The sequence below is a fragment of the Scyliorhinus canicula genome, chromosome 15 (genome assembly GCF_902713615.1).
Source record: "Scyliorhinus canicula chromosome 15, sScyCan1.1, whole genome shotgun sequence".
Taxonomy (NCBI): Eukaryota; Metazoa; Chordata; class Chondrichthyes; order Carcharhiniformes; family Scyliorhinidae; genus Scyliorhinus; species Scyliorhinus canicula.
This window is the reverse complement of record NC_052160.1, coordinates 113,195,792-113,215,090: the sequence shown is the minus strand read 5'-3', so window position 1 is coordinate 113,215,090 and position 19,299 is coordinate 113,195,792. Positions and strand designations below refer to the sequence as shown.

Sequence of the window (19,299 nt, the reverse complement as noted above, 5' to 3'; positions counted from 1 at the left end):
TCAGCAGATAACTGTTAACTTCCATGTTTTGTTCAAATTCAAACCAGGCACGTGGACTCCGATTGGTCGCAGCATTGGCCATGGGGAATGAACCAGGGAATGGCTGACACCCCAAGCTTTTGTTTAATTGGAAAAGGCGCAATGCATTGACTTGCTCCTTCTGACTGCAAAGAATAGAGCCTAGTGTGTGAATATATGTGTTTTCTAGAATGCGTAAGTGGGCCACACGGAGAACCAGACTGAACCTTAAATTGGATTTCAGTGCAATTGTTTAGCAAGTTGTCCAATCATGGAATCACATCTAATGTTGGGCACCGTTTTGAGTTTTGCAAGCATGGACTGGTTGGGTATGGCCCTGTCGTGAACAGCTGAAGGGACATGCTGTTTGATACAATCCATCAGTCATTAGGAGGTGCAGCCGACATACCTGGCATTACAGCAGCCAGGAAATTCAGACACCACATTACTCATTTACGAGAGGCAGAACGTCTTTTTGGTTCACGGCAGCACACTGTTCGTGGAGAATACTGCCACCTTGTTACAACATAGAGAAGCTGTGTGCTGGACCAACTGTCCGGATGGAGGCACTTTAAAATTGCATCTCCCTTTATGGAAAGGGTACAGGAAAAGTGCAAGTGAATGAAAACGATTTCTGGAGGGGCACCCAGCTGAGCACTGTCATACATTGTTTCAATGTAACGAACATGGTACATGGTGTTCCAAGCTGACAATCCAATTACTGTAACAATAGTGTACCCCTGCTAAACATTCCACAGAAAGGTGCTGAACAATCCAGGCATGACAACAGCCTCCTCAATGTCCTGGCCAACACTTGCCCGGCCGTCAACCAACATTTCTTGTTGGGGGAAACTTGTGAACAAACAAGACTGCCATTCATGTAACAGTGAATACACTTCAAAAAGTAATTTATTAATTGTAAACTGCTCTGGGATGTCCCCATGGCTGTGGCGGGAATTTTAAAAATCTAGGTTTGTTCTTTGTTGCTAATTAGTTGCTGTTTCATGAATCTAAAAATTTCCACAAATTAGCTTCGAGAAATTTGGATAAGTAAGCCATGAGGCTTGATACATGACCTGTGGCAATGCTCAGTGTGACAAAAAAGTTTTATATAGGTGTTATGCCTTTGGATAGTACAAATGTACAGTCACTAGACACTTCCAGCATTATGCTACTGATTGCCGCTGCTTTACTTTAAGCCAAAAGGAGAAATAATGAATATTCAAATTAGAAATCAGAATGTGGCTAGAACATTATACTGGAAAAATTACTAAGCACTTGCGTAAAGTACCAATGTTGACAGATCAGTGATGGGAACTTACTAATATCACTCAAGGTTTCTAGAGAAAAAAAAAATCCAACCTTCCCCAACCAATCAGCAACTGAAATTTTTACTGGGAAACATAATAATAACCTTTATTGTCACAAGTATGAAGTTCCTGTGAAAAGCCCCGAGTCGCATTCCGGCACCTGTTCGGGTAAGCTGAAACGGGAATTGAACCCGCGGTGCTGGCATTGTTCTGCATCACAAACCAGCTGCCTAGCCCACTGAGCTAAACCAAGGATTTAAATAAAATTGAAAACAAATACTGCTCATTTGTTATTAACAGCAATTTAAACAGTCTTTTGACTTTAAAAAAAAATACTTTATAACAATAAGGTCCCAAAAACGTTTGACTCGTTGAAAGATGATGATACAGGCCTACTTGCCCACTGCATGATTTCAAAATTTCCAGACATGCCTCAATAGGTTTAGCAGAGTAGGAAGGTCTCATCCCTCTTCCTGAGAAAATCATTTTCCAAATAAAAAGAAAAAGGGCACTCTAATCTGGAGATTGAATTCACAAAGCTTTATTTAGGGTGGCAAAGTGGTTAGCACTGTTGCCTCAGTGCCAGGGACCCGGGTTCAGCTTTGACCTCAGGGATTTGCACAATTCTTCCAGTGTCTGTGTAGGTTTCCTCCAGATGCTCGGGTTTCCTCCTACTGCCAAAGTGTGCAGGTTAGGTGAATTGGCTATGCTAATTTTCACCTTAAGTATCCAATGGTTAGGTGGGGTTACGGAGGTACATTGGGGGATAGGGACTCAGTCGAGAACTCTTTCCGAGGGTTGGTGCAGGCTCAAAGGCCAAATGGCCTCCTTTTGTACTGAGGGATTCTATGATTCTCGGCATGTTTCACATTTTTACATTAAAACATTGACTACTCTTCAAAATGTAGTTTACTGGCTGCAAAGTGCTGAGAGGGGTCCGGTAAGAAGCCCTATACTTTCTTTTTTATTTACAAGCACTCTTTTTTAAAAATAAAGTATTTACTGTTCATTCTTACTTTATAGGCTGTTCGATCATTTTGGGGGTGGCACAGTGGCACAATGGCTAGCACTGCTGCCTCACAGCGGCAGGGGACTGGGTTCAATTCTGGCCTTGGGTGACTGTGTGGAGTTTACAAATTCTCTGTGTCTGTGTTGGTTTCCTCCAGGTGCTATAGTTTTCTTCCACAGTCCAAAGGTGTGCAGGTTAGTGGATTGGCCATGCTAAATTTCCCCTTAGTGTTTTCCCTTTTGGGGGGACGGTGCAGACTCAATGAGCCAAATGGCCTCCTTCTGCACTGTAGGGATTTTATGATTCTGTGCTTAACAGTAACTGAGGCTTCTTCATTTACTATTTAAAACCACAAACTTCTTTCAAAATGTATTCTATTTTCTTCATTTAGAGTACCCAATCATATTTTCCAATTAAGGGGCAATCTAGCATGGCCAATCCACTTAGCCTGCACATTTTTGGGTTGTGGGGCTAAGACCCACGCAAACACAGAGGAATGTGCAAACTCCACATGGGCAGTGACCCGGGGCCAGGATTGAACCTGGGTCCTCAGCGGCTTTAGACAGCGTGCTAAACACTGCGCGTGCCGCCCTACATTAAAAATGTATTCTTCTCAATACTTCATTTACTATTTAAAACCAATAACTTCATTCAAAATGTATTCTTTGAAGATTTCAGTTTGTTCCCATCCCCAGATGATTTAAGGACAGCAGAAAATGAAGTTACATTGCTGGTCTCACCTGATTTTCAGTTGCTTATTTTAGTTCCAAATTAGTACAAAATTATTTCCTTCCAAGAGAACCGCATACTTTTGTGTTTAAACTTAGAAAAGGCAGTCTTTGATTTTAGGTCATTAGTTTATTGAAGACCACACTAGTTGATTTATACACCAATGTATGAAGTGCTCAAAGCCAGAAACAAAAACAGTAGGAGCCAGTTGACAGCAAGGAAAGTGCTGGAAAGGTAAGGATGCTGATGGTCTAAAGAGGGCCAAAACAGCTTGGACAGTAAGCTAACATGTGGGAATATGGAAAAGTACCTCTCGGCAAACTGAAAGAGCCTATGAATAATTTGGTTAGTTTTCTGCACTGCTTTCTCACTTTCAAGGTTTTCAGACATTGTCCTCTTCATACTTTTGGATCTAGAAAGATCCCACCCCGTTCATTACGATCAGACTTTGAACTTCAAGCTCCAGTTCTCCCTGCTCCCAAATCCCATGATACAAATCAAATAGCTAAACGTTCATTCCAAACTGAAAGACCTCCCTTAACAATTCTGTAATCCTTCCTCTTCAATGCTCCCAAATCCAATTAACTATTTTCTAGTGACATCAGAACTTTCCCTAATGCTTCCAGCACCCCTCGCCACAATGCTCCCGGATCACAGGGTTACCTCCAAAGTCAGAGTCCATGATGGTAATACTTAACATAACAAAATGACACATGCTTCAACAAGTGTTATGGAGATTTCCTCTTCAGGAATAACAACAGTATCCTAATTTTCTGTGACGGTTGTATGAATAAGCAGGTTGTATGAATAAGCAGGGATTTGCATGTAGTAACTTTTCCACTCATGAATTATTACTCCATGCGAGTACAAAGTTTTTATTTGTTCCCACAGAATGCAAACAGATCACATTCATTGACCTCTGGCTCAGGTCAAACAATGAAAAAGCACAATCTCAGATTCCTGGAAAATGAGAGTATAAATAACAACAGTATGATTTTATGTTATATTATGTTAGCTAGCCGTATTTCTGCATGGAACAAAATGCTGCTCAGAAACATGAATAATTAAGAGTTCAGTGTATAATTCTTAACAAGTAAACTTATTGTAACAAATTATCCTGAAAATGAAATTTCATGATCTGGGTATTAAAACCAGATGTACAAAATTTGTGTCATACAATGACAAGCTAGTATTCACAGTTAAATGAAAAATTATTCTAATCAGAAACTTAAACTGCCTGCAAAAGCCTTAAACCCACCCTGATCATTTGCATTGTAGGAAATAAGTTACTGTGGACACTTCAGCAATTGCTCCTTTTAAGATGCAATATCCTCAGGCATGCAAATAACAAATCTGCTCGGATATTTTAAAAAAACAATTTTAGACAGTGCACCCCAGATAAGAACTATGTCACTCAAAAACTTCTGATCTGCAATGAAGGTTTACTCTTCACCAATTCCACATGCAAAAGCTAATTTCAACAGTAGTCCCAATTCTTGGATTCACACACCCTGAGCAAGGGTAGCTCCTCAGTACACAGGATTACCTCAATTCAAAAGGTTCAAACATATCCTTAGGTTGTGAAAAACTGAGTTAAAGTTAGGAGGGGCATAATTGGACACAAATTCCAAATAAACACATGATCCTAATGATCCAAACATAATAGTTATGAAGTCCTTAACTGATGGACCTTGTAGCATTTATGTGATATTGCTGTTCAATGTCAGTTCCTAACTGGTGGCATGAGCCCCAATTATCAATTGGCACTTCTACTGAATCCTTGCCAGTCACAACACTGGTCATGTGCTACTGTGTTTAGAGTGCATCAGAGGCAAAGCATTAAGTTGTGATTTTATATTTTTGGAACAAACATCTTACAAACAACTCTATTTTGCAGGGGATTTTTAAAAAGCTGTTGCCCAATTATTGCAAAGATGATCATTCGCATTGCAGAGGTATTTTGTTTATTTTGATTCAGCTTCATTTACTTAATGAGTTTGAAATGTACAATTGATCAACGATTTATCATTCAATCTAAAAAGCACATTTTGCTATTTTCTTGGGCTAAGTACAGTCTTAGAATTTATTTTACATTGTTTCTTATAAGTTTATCCTAATAAAGGTTCCCTTCAATGGGCATTCACCGAGTTCCTCGAATTCCAAGATAACAAAACCTCGGAATTGAATCACAGAATGGCACGGTAGCACAGTGGTTAGCACTGTTGCCTCACAACGCCAAGGACTCTGGCTCGATTCCAACTTTGGGTGACTGTCTGTGTCTCTGTTTGGATGATCCCCCGTGCCGATGGGCAATTCCTCTGGGTGCTCTGCTTTCCTCCCACAGTCCAAAGATGTGCAGGTTAGATGGATTGGCCTAGGTAAGTGCTCATTTGGAGGATCAGTGCAGACATGATGGGCCAAATAGCCTCCTTCTGCACTGCAGGGAATCGATGGATTCTCTAAGGAATAGTTACAGCACAGGAAGCAACCATTCAACATGTTGTGCTCGTGCCAGCTCAATTCACTTAGTGCCAATCTCTTACCTTTTCCCAGTAGTCCTGCAAATCTCTTCATATATAATTATCCAATTCCTTTCTGAAAACCACCAATGAATTTGCTTCCATTATGCTCTTGGGCAATGTGTTCCAGAAGGGGAGAAGATAGATCTATTGACAATCAATTCTTGAAATTCTAACCCATTCTTATTGAAAGGAGTGAAAATGTTATCCTAATTTAAGAGGGGGCTCACACAAAAACACAACCATGTGTTGGTGAAAACTGAACTAGATAATTGTACTGGTCCTGGATTGATATATGGTGCGGAAGTGAGGCAATCCATATAGCACAGCTATCTGTAATTTCAGAATAGCACTTGCATGTGCACTCACAAAAAAAAACCTCAATTCCAGAACAACTTAAGATTCATATAACACCCTTCACATAGAAGCATGTCTTCGGTCAGTTACGTGCAGTAGATGAGGCCGATGGCAAATGGTTGAATAGATACATTTTAACCAGAATGTTGAGGGGAACTGTTGCTCCTTGGTTAATGACTGGATGCAAAACAGACAATAAATACAGTAATACCAGGAAAGCCATATTTGACCGGAAAAAAAATCAAAAGGCGGCAATAATGGGGGTTTTCCTCAACGTCCATTCACCCACCAAAAGCAACTGCTCACTTCCTTCAATTCCAAGAACAGCGACAATGAGGATAGTTTTTTTTCTCCCAGCCTGGTTTATATAATCAAGCATATCTTCATTTCACAGCACCAGCACACATATAAAGCACAAATGCCAACATGACATGAGGCAGGATGTGGTCTCCACACAGTAACTCGCCCATTCACTGTTTGGGTTAAATACAACTACCTCCCAATCAGCAAGACCTAAAAGAAATGTGAAAAGTTCTGAACTCCCAGTCCTAGAATTATTTAGCCGACAACTAGGACTAGAATTTAAAATTGCACTTTTCCCCAAGATCAAAGCAAAAAATAAATAATATATAACTCCCAGCAATTCTATACACTACATTGATCTATTTGGTTTTTAGTGTGAATCATAAAGCCTGGATTAACATCATGGTTTATAGAGTAATTTATGTAAAATAACTACTGCCAAGAAAATCCTATTTTCCTCTGGATACTCCATTTCATGGAATACCAATGAAAAATTGGCACACCAAAATTGGGCTTTTACCACAGAAACATCCAATATTATAACTAGTAAGGCACTTTTGTGGTGCCATTATACCTGCTGACCCAGGCTTCTTGGGAAAAATAAACCTTTCACCAACACTCATCACCTGCTCATTGGAGAGTATGGTCTGCTGCTGTGCGTTTTTTTAGGTGTCGCATTCCTATTAAAAAAACTGGTGATATTTACATTTTTCACCCAGGACCATTAATGCAAAATTGGCATAATAACTCAAGAAAAACAAAGTAAGAATAGTCAATTCTTAGATTCTAGTCAGGGCAGCAGGGTAGCATGGTGGTTAGCATAAATGCTTCACAGCTCCAGGGTCCCAAGTTCGATTCCCGGCTGGGTCACTGTCTGTGTGGAGTCTGCACGTCCTCCCCCTGTGTGCGTGGGTTTCCTCCGGGTGCTCCGGTTTCCTCCCACAGTCCAAAGATGTGCGGGTTAGGTGGATTGGCCATGCTAAATTGCCCGTAGTGTCCTAATAAAAGTAAGGTTAAGGGGGGGGTTGTTGGGTTACGGGTATAGGGTGGATACGTGGGTTTGAGTAGGGTGATCATGGCTCGGCACAACATTGAGGGCCGAAGGGCCTGTTCTGTGCTGTACTGTTCTATGTTCAAATATACTTAAATTACTGTGCTCTTTCTACCCTGCCAATTAGCAACCCTAGACATTCAGGTCACATGGATCAGAATATCATTTGATCTGCACATGCCACAAAAGTCAAATGGCATGCAGGACTAAAAAAAATACATGTGATAACGTGAAGGCTGGTGTTTCCACCTTCACTGCTTGTGCTGACCAAAAATTGTTTGGGGTACAAACATGCAGGTTAATGACAGGGCAGCAACTTTCACCCATTTTCATGCTCCTGAAACTTTCAATTACTAAACACAGGCAGAAACTATAAATTGAGGGGAGAAGCCAAAGAATTTAGGAAAAACAAGACAGTAAGTGTTTTGGGGAGACAGTGGCACAGTCACTGGACTAGTAATCCAGAGACCCAGGTAATTTCTGGGAACCCGAGCTCGAATCCCAACATGGCAGATGCCAAAATTCTAATTCAATAAAAATCTGGAATTGAAAGTCGAATGACGACCATGAAACCATTATCGATTGTCGTAAAACCCCACCTGGTTCACCAATGTCCTTCAGGGAAGAAAATCTGCTGACTTTACAATCAAATTAGGCACAGGAAACAATAATGGCAAGCTCAGCCCCGTCGACTCTGCAAAGTGCACAATACTAACATCTAGGGGGCTAGTGCCAAAATTGGAAGAGAGGTCTCCGACAACAGCCTCACACAGTCATACTCTCAAAATCATACCTTATAGATTGTGTCCCGGGCACAGTGATCAACATCCCTGGGTTTGTCATGTTCCACCAGCTGGACTGACCCAGCAGAGATGGAGACAGAGGAGTGGCAAACAGATGGGATGGAGCCGTCCTGAGAGTCCTCAACATCAACTCAGACCCAGGAAGTCAGCCTACAGGTCAAACATGGGTACGGAAACCTCCTGCTGATTACTACATACCACTCCCCACTTCTCTCCCTCAGCTGATGAATCAACACTCCTCCATGATGAACACCACTTGCAGGAAACATTGAGGGTGGCGGGGGGGCAGAATGTACTCTGGGTAGGTTACTACCAAGCCAGGAAATCAACACTGGTTCAGCGAAGAGCGCTGGAGAACATGCCAGGAGCAGCACCAGGCATACCTAAAAATGAGATGTCAACCTGGTAAAGCTACAACACAGGACTACTTGCATGTTAAACAGCAAGCAATAGACAGAGCTAAGCGATTCCACAACCAGCGGTTCTGATCTAAGCTCTACAGTCCTGTCACATTCAGTCATAATGGTGATGGATAATTAAACTCATTGGGCGGAGGTAGCTCCACAAATACCCCCATCCTCAATAATGGGGGAGCCCAGCACATCAGTGCAAAAGTTAAGGCTGAAGCATTCACAACAATCTTCAGCCAAAAATGCAGAATGGATGATCCCCAGAGCCACCAATGCCAGTCTTCAGCCAATTTGATTCATTTTGTGTGACATGAGAAACCACTGAAGGCACTGGATACTGCAAAGGCCATGGGCCCGGATGAACATTCCAGCTATAGTACGGAAGATTTGCGTTCCAGAACACTGCGCCCCAAGCCAAGCTGTTCAAATACAGCTACAACACTGGCATCTTTCCGACAATCTGGAATGCCCAGATATGTCTTGTACACAAAAAGTAAAACACATTCAACTTGACCAATTAGTGCACCAGAGAAGAGAGTGACTACCCTTGGCATCAAGGCAGCATTTTGACAGTGTATGGCATCAAAAAAGAAAATTCTCTGCTGGATGGCGTCATACCTAGCACAAAGGAAGATGGTCGAGTTCTCCGTTAGAAGTCAATCATCTCAGTTCCAGGACAGCACCGCAGGAGTTCCTCAATATCCTAGCCCCAAACGACTTCAGCTGCTCCATCCATGACCTTCATTCAATCACAAGGTCAGTAGTGGGGATGTTTGCTGTGTGTTCAGCACCATTTGTCACTCCTCAGCTACAGAAGCAGTCCAAGCACAAATGCAGTAAGACCTGCACAATAGCCAGGCTTGGGCTGATAAATGGAAAGTGACATACATGCCACACAAGTACCAGGCAATGACCATCTCCAACAAGGGAAAATCTAGCCATCGTCCCCTTGACATTCAATGGCATTACCATCACTGAATCCTCCACTATCAACATCCTCGGGGTTACCATTGAGCAGAAACTGAATTGGACTTTCTTATAAATATTGTAGCTACAAGAGCTGGTCAGAGGCTAGGAATTCTGTGATGAGTTACTCACCTCCTGACTCCCAAAGCCTGTCCACAATCTACAAACCACAAGTGAGGACTGTGATGGAATACTCTCCATTTGCCTGGATGAGTGCAGCTATAACAACACTAAGAAGCTTGACACCATCCAGGACAAAGCATCCTGCTTGATGGGCATCCCATCACAAACATTCACTCCCTCCATCACCAATACACAGCAGCAGCAGTGTGCATCATCCACAAAATACACGGCAGGAACGCACCAAAGCTCCTCAGACAGCACCTTCCAACCCACAACCACTACCATCTAGAAGTACAAGGTCAGCAGACACGTGGGAATACCCACAACCTACTCACCACCCGGACTTGGAAATATATTCATTCCTTCACTGTCTCAGGGTCAAATTCCTGGAAGTTCCTCCCTACCAGCACTGTGGGTGTACCTAAATCACATGGATTGCAGTTGTTCAAGGAGGCAGCTTATCACCACCTTCTCAAAGGCCATTCGGGGTGCGCAATAACTGCTGGCCTAGACAGTGATGCCCACACTCCATGAATGAATGTTTAAAAACAGCTTTGAAGAATCGGAGTATAATTACTAACATGTGCAAAAGATTAAAAGGCATAGACAATTTCACCACTGACCGTACATAAGATTTGTGAACTCCCATTCTTCTTGTATTAAAAACTCCTACTTGCTTTTATAGCCTTAATTAACACAGCACGGAGTCTCTCAGCTGAGCAGATTTTCAACATTAATAGGGATAAAAACTAAAATGCTTAAAGTAAGCAAAATCTAGAAAAAGGAAAAGGGAAGATATTTTACTACTCTGACTAATGAATTAGCACCAATTACTGTAAGGAAATGGAATTTGACCAGCCAACACACTTAAAAATTTTGCAAAGCATGTCTTATCATATTCTTCAAATTATTCCCATCATATACTTCATAGTAATATATAGCTTAAAATATACTTTTGTCTTGAGTGTTAAGTTTGGAAGGCCAAAACCTAATAATTACATTCCTGGGTGTTCTCCAGAAGTTGAGCTATATAAAAAAAAAACATACATGCTCACTAGTTTACTTCAATGAATCTGACAAATATTGGAACTGGTTCTGGGTGAGGTGGGGCTAGTACAAATCGGACAGTCTGCACCTGGGCAGGACTGGAACCAATGGTTCAACGATAAGGAAAATTAGTTGAAAAGTTAAGAGAAACGTTATAAGGAAAAATAACTGGGGAGTTTATTGATAGAGGTGTTAAGGTTCAAACCAGAGGTATAAAAGTCAACATAAAAGGTACTTTACCTGAATGCTCGCAGTATTTGGAATAAGGTAAATGAGTTGATGGCGCAAATCATCGTCAATGACTATGATTTAGTGGCCATTACTGAAACATGGTTAAAGGATGGTCACGACTGGGAGTTAAATATCCAAATGTATCAAACTATTCGGAATGACAGAGTGGATGGTAAGGGAGGTGGTGTAGCTCTGTTATTTAAGAATGGCATCCGGCCGGTAGTGAAGGATGACATCAGTGCTATGGAGTACATGGTTCCATTTGGGTGGAAATCAGGAATAGTAAGGCGAAAAAGTCACTGATAGGAGTAGTCTATAGGCCACCAAATAGTAACACTATGATGGGGCGGGCAATAAACAAAGAATTAACTGATGCATGTAGAAATGGTACAGCAGTTATCATGGGAGATTTTAATCTACATGTCGATTGGTTTAACCAGGTCGGTCAAGAGTCTTGAAAAGGAGTTCATAGAATGTATTGACAATAGTGTCTGAGAACAGTATGTAATGGAACCTACGAGGGAACAAGCAATGCTAGATCTGGTCCTGTGTAATGACACAGGATTGATTAATGATCTCATAGTTAGGGATCCTCTCGGAAGGAGCGATCACAATATGGTGGAATTTAAAATGCAGCTGGAGGGTGAGAAGGTAAAATCAAACACTAGTGTTTTGTGCTTAAACAAACAAGATTACAATGGGATGAAAGACAAAAGAGATTACAATGGGATGAGAGAAGAGCTGGCTAATATAGACTGGGAGCAAACACTTATGGTGAAACAGTTGAGGAACAGTGGAGAACCTTCCAAGCAATTTTTCACAGTGCTCAGCAAATGTTTATACCAACAAAAAAGGACGGTAGAAAGAGGGAAAATCGACAGTGGATATCTGAGGAAATAAGGGGGGAAATCGACAGTGGATATCTAAGGAAATAAGGGAAAGTATCAAATTGAAGGAAAAAGCATACAAAGTACAAAGATTGGTGGGAGACTAGAGGACTGGGAAATCTTTAGGGGGCAACAGAAAGCTACTAAAACAGCTATAAAGAGGAGCAAGATAGATTATGAGAGTAAACTTGCTCAGAATATAAAAACAGATAATAAAAGTTTCTACAATTATATGAAACAAAAGATAGTGGCCAAGGTAAATATTGGTCCTTTAGAGGATGAGAAGGGAGATTTAATAATGGTAGGCTGAGGAACGGAACAGGTTTTTTGAGTTGGTCTTCACACTGGAAGACACAAATAACATGCCAGTCACTGATGGAATAATAATAACCTTTATTGTCACAAGTATGAAGTTACTGTGAAAAGCCCTTAGTCGCCACATTCCAGCACCTGTTCGGGTAAGCTGGTACAGGAATTGAACCCGCGCTGCTGGCCTTGTTCTGCATCACAAACCAGCTATCTAGCCCACTGAGCTAAACCAGCCCTGATAAAATGAAGCTATCACCGTTGAGGACCTGGAGACGATTGTTATCACTAAGGAGGTAGTGATGGGAAAGCTAATGGGGCTAAAGGGAGACAAGTCTCCTGGCCCTGATGGAATGCATCCCAGGGTACTAAAAGTGATGGCTCAGGAAATTGCAAATGCACTCGTGATAATTTACCAAAATTCACTAGACTCCGGGGTGGTCCCAGTGGATTGGAAATTAGCTTATGTGACATCACTGTTTAAGAAAGGACGTAGTCAGAAAGTGGGTAATTATAGGCCAGTTAGCTCAACATTGGTAGTAGGGAAGATGCGGGAATCTATCATCAAGAAAGAAATAGCGAGGCATCTGGACAGAAATTGTCCCATTGGACAGACGCAGCATGGGTTCATATAAAGGGCAGGTCGTGCCTAACTAATTTAGTGGAATTTTTTGAGGACATTACCAGTGCGATAGACAACAGGGAGCCAATGGATGTGGTATATCTGGATTTCCAGAAAGCTTGTTTCAAGGTGACACACAAAAGGTTGCTGCATAAGATAAAGATGCATGGCCTTAAGGGTAAAGTAGTAGCATGGATAGAGTATTGGTTAATTAATAGAAAGCAAAGAGTAGGGATTAATGGGTGTTTCTCTGGTTGGCAATCAGTAGTTAGTGGTGTCCCTCAGGGCTTAGTGGTGGACCCACATTTGTTCACAAATTACATAGATGATTTGGAGTTGGGGACCAAGTGCAATGTGTCCAAGTTTGCAGACGACACTAAAGATGAGTGGTAAAGCAAAAAGTGCAGAGGATACTGGTAGTTTGCAGTGGGATTTGGATAGTCTAAGTGAATGGGCTCGGGTCTGGCAATGTTGACAAATGTGAGGTTATCCATTTTGGTAGGAATAACAGCAAAAGGGATTATGTAAATGATAAAATATTAAAACATGCTGCTGTGCAGAGGGGCCTGGGTGTGCTAGTGCAGGAGTCACAAAAAGTTGGTTTACAGGTGCAACAGGTGATTAAGGCGGCGATTTGAGTTTTTTCCTTCATTGTTAGAGGGATGGAGTTTAAGAGTATGGAGGTTATGCTGCAACTGTATAAGGTGTTAGTGAGGCCACATCTGGAGTATTGTGTTCAGTTTTGGTCTCCTTACCAGAGAAAGGAAGTACTGGGGCTGAAGGGAGTGCAGAGGAGATTCACTAGGTTAATCCCAGAGTTGAAGGGGTTGGATTACAAGGAGAGGTCAAGTAGACTGGGACTGTACACGTTGGAATTTAGAAGGATGAGGGGGGATCTTATAGAAACAGATAAAATTATGAAGGGAATAGATAGGATAGATGTGGGGAGGTTGTTTCCACTTGCAGGTGAAAGAATAACTCGGGGGCATAGCCTCAAAATAAGGGGAAGTGGATTTAGGTCCGAGCTTAGGAGGAACATCTTTAGCCAAAGGATTGTGAATCTATGGAATTGCCTGCGCAGTCAAACAGTTGGGGCACTTTCATTACATGTTTTCAAGATAAAGATGTTTCTTGAAGAATAAAGGGTTATGGTGTTCGGGCGGGAAAGTGGAGCTGAATTCACAAAAGATCAGCCATGATCTCACTGAATGGCGGAGCAGGCTCGAAGGGCCAGATGGCCTACTCCTGCTCCTAGTTCTTTTGTTCTTATATAATGGATGGGAGAGGTAGTCCTGCTGTTCTTCTACAAATATTTTGACTGACATTTGTAAGAATCTTAGCTGTCATTTGTTCTGGGTATGTCACTCAGTGTCAAATTTGGTTTAACAATACCTTGGAACGTTTTATTATGGCATAGTTGTGTATGAATGCCAATTGTTTTTGTAGTAGATATGAAGCAGTGAAGTCATGTTACATCAGATATCTGGAAACTGGACCTTATAGAAACAGGTGACATCTTTGCTTATCCAAGAATATGGTCCCAATCTAGCTCATATTCAGTTGGAGGGATTAGGAAAAGTGTAAGTTCATCTTTCTGGAAATTAACTGAACCATTTAAGAAGGCTCAGCTGGTCTGATGTTGCCAATTAGTATCATCTTAAGTAAAGCACCATGCTTAATACTTAGGTACAAGTGTTTTAGGTTTTTGTCAGCTGCAAAATTAACTGGTATGACAGTGAACATGGCTATTGGTAGAGATCATGGTCCTGACACGGATTGTAATACCTGCAGCTATCTATACTAACAACATTATACATATTGAACACAACTGCAGTCTATCATCTCCCCAACGAGTGCAGTGAATTTTAACCTATTTTGTTTCTTTCCAGAAGATTTTTCAGTCAAATGCATTCTTAAATTCAATGCTCAGCAAAAGAGGTGCTCGTCAAAGTAGGTCCTTAAAAACGATCACTGTTCACAGATGGAAACTTCCCTCAAGTATCCAGACACTGATAACAGAGACAGAGGACCATAGATCATAGAGATTCATAGAATTTACAGTGCAGAAGGAGGCCATTCGGCCCATCGAGTCTGCACCAGCTCTTGGAAAGAGCACCCGACCCATGTCCACACCTCCACCCTGTCCCCGTCACCCAGTAACCCCGCCCAACACAAATAAGGGCCAGTCCCAGTATTTCTTTTTTTTTTAAATTAGAGTCAACTTGATCAGTTCTGGAGACTGCAGAATAAATAACACTGCTCCGATGGTGTCTACAACTATCTGAAATCTGGTCTTATTCAAATCACTTTTCAGAGACTTGCAGAAGCTAGAAAGTGGTTTATACAGTGCAGGAGGTCCATCTATTTACCTTAAAAAGTCAGATTTTCCTCTTTTCCACGCTATTCCCCACTGCTCCCATAAGTGATTTTGCTGGCCGGTGTCAATATCATATTAAGTCAGCAGATTTGCATAGCTGCAGTCCAGTCTGACTTACCATTCAGTTTCACTTATCCTGTGTGAAGGGATTTTATCTTCACTTTCCATCAATGACCCAAATAAGACCAGGAACTTACCGTTGAGGGAACTCACGGAGGTAGTTTAGCTTCCAAATTCTTCCATGATCATGGTAGACCAATGCAAATTGCCAAACCAATATTTCTTTAAAATAACAGTTTCGCTTCATATTTGATAACTGTAAACTGCAATAGAAAACTGACTACAAAATATCAGAAATACTTTAAGGTGAGTTTTGAAAGATACTCTGTAACAGACTTGTGTTGTACTGGTTTTACAATCTTTCTTTTACAAGTTTGAAAGAAAATAAACTGATGTGCTAAAGACAATCATGGTGTTTTACCAGTTATATAGGAGCTTTCATGAAGAAGCTTTTTCCCCCCAACTGTTTATTACACATATCCACAAAAGGTTTCTATAGTGAAAGAAACTATGAACACATGTGAGCCACAATACAAAAATATGTTGCAGCTCTAGAACTAGGTTGGAAGTTGTTGCTAAAAATCTTAAAAGAATATAATTAAATTCGGCATTTCTCTCATACATTTTGCAGAAGCTAATGACGTATCTTAGCCATCTCATTTTTTAAGAACTCACCTGTGAGTAGGTATCTGTGGCACAGTAACCACTGGTACTGTTGCGCGCCGCTCTTCCAGAAAATTTCTAATCTTTTTATTTTTTTGTTTACATTTGACTTTGGTCTTTTTAGGTGATACTTTCTTCGGACTCTCACCATCCCCAACATCTTTTTCTTGGTCCTCTTCATCTTCCTCAGCCTCATTATCACCCAATGCAAGAATTTTTTTCACTGACCCTGGTGGGGAGTGGATATCACAATATGCTGTTTTTCGGACACTGAAAGTTGTCCCATTGGCACTAGTTTCTCGTACCGGTTCCATCTTCATGTACAAACCAGTCCTCTGAGCACAGGTCACATGGAATGCCGTGTAGCAATTAGCTTTATGACACTGGATAGATGCTCCAGCACCTTTCTGTTTGCAAATATAGCATATTAACTTCCACCTAGCAGAAGGAATGTTCTCTATGCTGTCTATTGGCTCCAAGAACACAGTATTAGCAAAGCAGACCTCTGGTATCCACAGAGCACACACTACATGCGCCCATCGGCCATCATCTGTTTGTTTAAAAGCACCACCATTATTTGGACACAAAGCGCAATCAACAGGCCTGGAAGGAGATTGTAGGCAGCACCGGCAAAGCCATTGTCCCTCTGGAATATATGGCACTCCGTAGCACTCCTGATGTACAGCAAGATTGCAGATATCACAAAATAAGATCACATTGCTATTCTGACATTCACCATCCATACAAATACAACAAACAGCATCTTCATCAATTAGTGACTGAGGATCACCTTTATTCCGACTTTCAAAGTAAGACTCCTTTTCCAATTTGTCCATGAGGCACTCAAATGTCTCTTGGGAGACTATACCAAGCATGTCACCCTTGCGCTTTTCATTGATCATTTCTAGCCATGCATAATCCTCCTCATCCATATCGTATTCAACTTCAACATCCAGTTCTTCCACTGATTTTTCAATATATCTGTAATATGCTGATGGTAGGGGTGGGGCATCAGGCGGATTATAGTCAATAATTCTAAAAGAAGGTTGAGGTAATTCAACAGATCCCCCAGCGGCATGTTTAGAGGCTGACTCTTTCCTTTTGTCTTTGCAAATTGTTTTTTTTGATTTTGATGGAAAGAGAGGTTGTTCACTGTTTTCTTTGTTACTATTACATTCTGTAATCTCTTGGGCAGTCAAGTCATCTTCAGTGATAATCTTTAACGTATCAAATATGCTAAATCTGTGCAGTCTCCCATCAATGTCTACCTCAACCATCCGCTGCGCTTGAGCATACGTCAATGTCTCTCTGCTTGGTGAGCATTTAAGTCCATAGGGAGATGGGGAACGACGACCTCCACAGCTATTTCTCATCTTCCTTTGTGGTTTTCGCATCATCTACTGGCAATCTGTGAAGGAGTAACAACTGTATCAGAACAGAAATTTTCATTTAGAGATATCACCGTAACATTTTTTTTAAATTCTGAATGCACAATATGATCTTCTGCAGCTGTGTACAAAGCAAACCATTCCCAAGAAATTACAATTAAATTTTTTATTTTTTTATTATTTTGTGTGACCATAGTATATTTCACTTCCACCATCCTGTACTGAAATTAGAAAATTAAATTAAGTCACTTTAAACACAACTAGAAATAATTGAAGGGCAACTTAACTGGAATTTTGAGCAGTGTGAGAGAATCTCAGGAGATAATTTTCTGCATACTTTTTTGTATTGTGTTTTATAACAGGCAACATTGAATGCATACACCTCCAGTCTTTTCAAAACTGACCCATAATGTTGTTAGAAACTGGTAGAGGACAGATCTCCAGCGCCATAATATTTTCTTCTTAATTTTTATGTCTTTACATATTATGAGATATTAAAAAGGAATACCATAACAATCTAAATGGCAAACTTCTGCAGCATTGTCATCGACAAACTTCACTTACTGGTAAAAGGAACGTATGATTATTTGCCAAAACATCTTGTTTCAATCATTTGCAGACATCCAAATCTGAAAACACAAAGGGACTTCCAATTTCAAAATAATAGTTTATAGAAACACTTCAGCATTACCTCATGATCCTAGTATCAAGACCCGTCACCCTGGATGTCTAAAGTGTGGTATCATTCAATATATTTGGAATAAGCCAATTTAAAATTTAATGTCAGAAGCCAAGCAGTCATTGTTATATAGAGGCTTACAATCAAGTGTATTGATTCGTTTACCTCAAAAAGATGTTCCTCATCGTTCAGAAGACACTTTGGAACAAATGTAGCCTTTTGGCTATTATTGCCTTTCCTATGTCTGGTAACTCTTGCATTCCCCATGAAATTGGGAACGCTGGGGGGAGGCAATGACAGTCTGGACTCCTTGCCTCAAGCTTTTCAAACTTGGCAGAAGAACTTCTACTGATCTTCACGGAAGCCCAAGATTATTTTTTTTATTTTTTTATTTTTTTTAAGGTCAGCAGCAGAACATGACGTGTTTGGTGAAACTGATGCTTTAGAACCATACACAATGGATGGTGTTCAGTTTATCATAAATTATAAAGCCATATTATTTTCTATTTACTACCTCCACAGAAAAAAGTTCCAAATTAGAAAAACACCAAGAGCAAAATTTCAGATAAGTCTATTTGAAAGTATGGATAAAACTCCCTCAGTAAGCTAATTGCCCAATTAACTCTAAGCAAAATACTGCAGATGCTAGATATCTGAAATAAAAACAGAAAATGCTGGAAATTCTGAGATCAGGCACCATATATGGAAAGAGAAACAGGGAATGTTTCAGGTTGATGACCTTCTGAGTATGTCCTGCATTTTCCGTTTTCATTGGTAAATTAAGGGTCTAGTATGTAACTGTACCACATCAATAAGATCAAAACTACAAAGATATCCAGTTTCCATGCCCTTATCTGTCATCAAAACACTTGTGCTCTATTTGCACTTTTTGTTGATTTGACAGGTTTAGATTTTGTGGATGTAGAGATTTAGAAATGACTATGTTTCAAAGTAGCCCTTTAACTGATTAAAATCCTACATCAAAATACAATGAGTTTTTCCTACAAGTGGAAACGTTCTCTCCACGTCCAGTCTATCCAGGCCACGCAGTATCCTGTAAGTTTCAATAAGATACCCCCTCATTCTTCTAAGGTGGTAAAGTCAATTAGGGACTTTAAGCGACTCCTGGACAGGCACATGGACAGCAGTAAATTGAAGGGGTGTAGGTTAGGTTGATCTTAGATTAGGATAAATGGGTGGCACAACATCGTGGGCCGAAGGGCCTGTACTGTGCTGTTCTATGTTCTCTCGACCCAGAGTCCTCAACCGTTCCTCATACGACAAGCTCTTCATTCCAGGGGTCATTCTTGTGAACCTCCTCTGGACCCTTGCCAAGGTCTGTGGAACTCTCAGCAGCAATCAACAGCTTAGGTGTTGAAAAAATTGCTGCAAAGTATAGATAAATATTATAAATATTTACTTGAATATTCATCAAATAAGT

General features: G+C 40.8%; 1 protein-coding gene across 4 annotated transcripts in view; it reads right to left on the bottom strand.

Moving 5' to 3' along the window:
• The window catches only part of brpf3b (bromodomain and PHD finger containing, 3b), an 89,036-nt gene that overhangs the window by 62,895 nt on the left and 6,842 nt on the right, over positions 1–19,299 (bottom strand). For 2 of the 4 annotated variants that reach the window (XM_038819442.1, XM_038819443.1), the window contains exons 2-3: positions 17,744–17,808; positions 15,804–17,199 (exon numbers count right to left, since the gene is read on the bottom strand). In XM_038819442.1, the coding sequence (XP_038675370.1) occupies positions 15,804–17,188 (1,385 nt within the window). In that variant the 5' untranslated portion in view covers positions 17,189–17,199; positions 17,744–17,808. The remainder of the gene's footprint in view (positions 1–15,803; positions 17,200–17,743; positions 17,809–19,299) is intronic. The other 2 variants (XM_038819440.1, XM_038819441.1) reach the window with 1 other exon arrangement.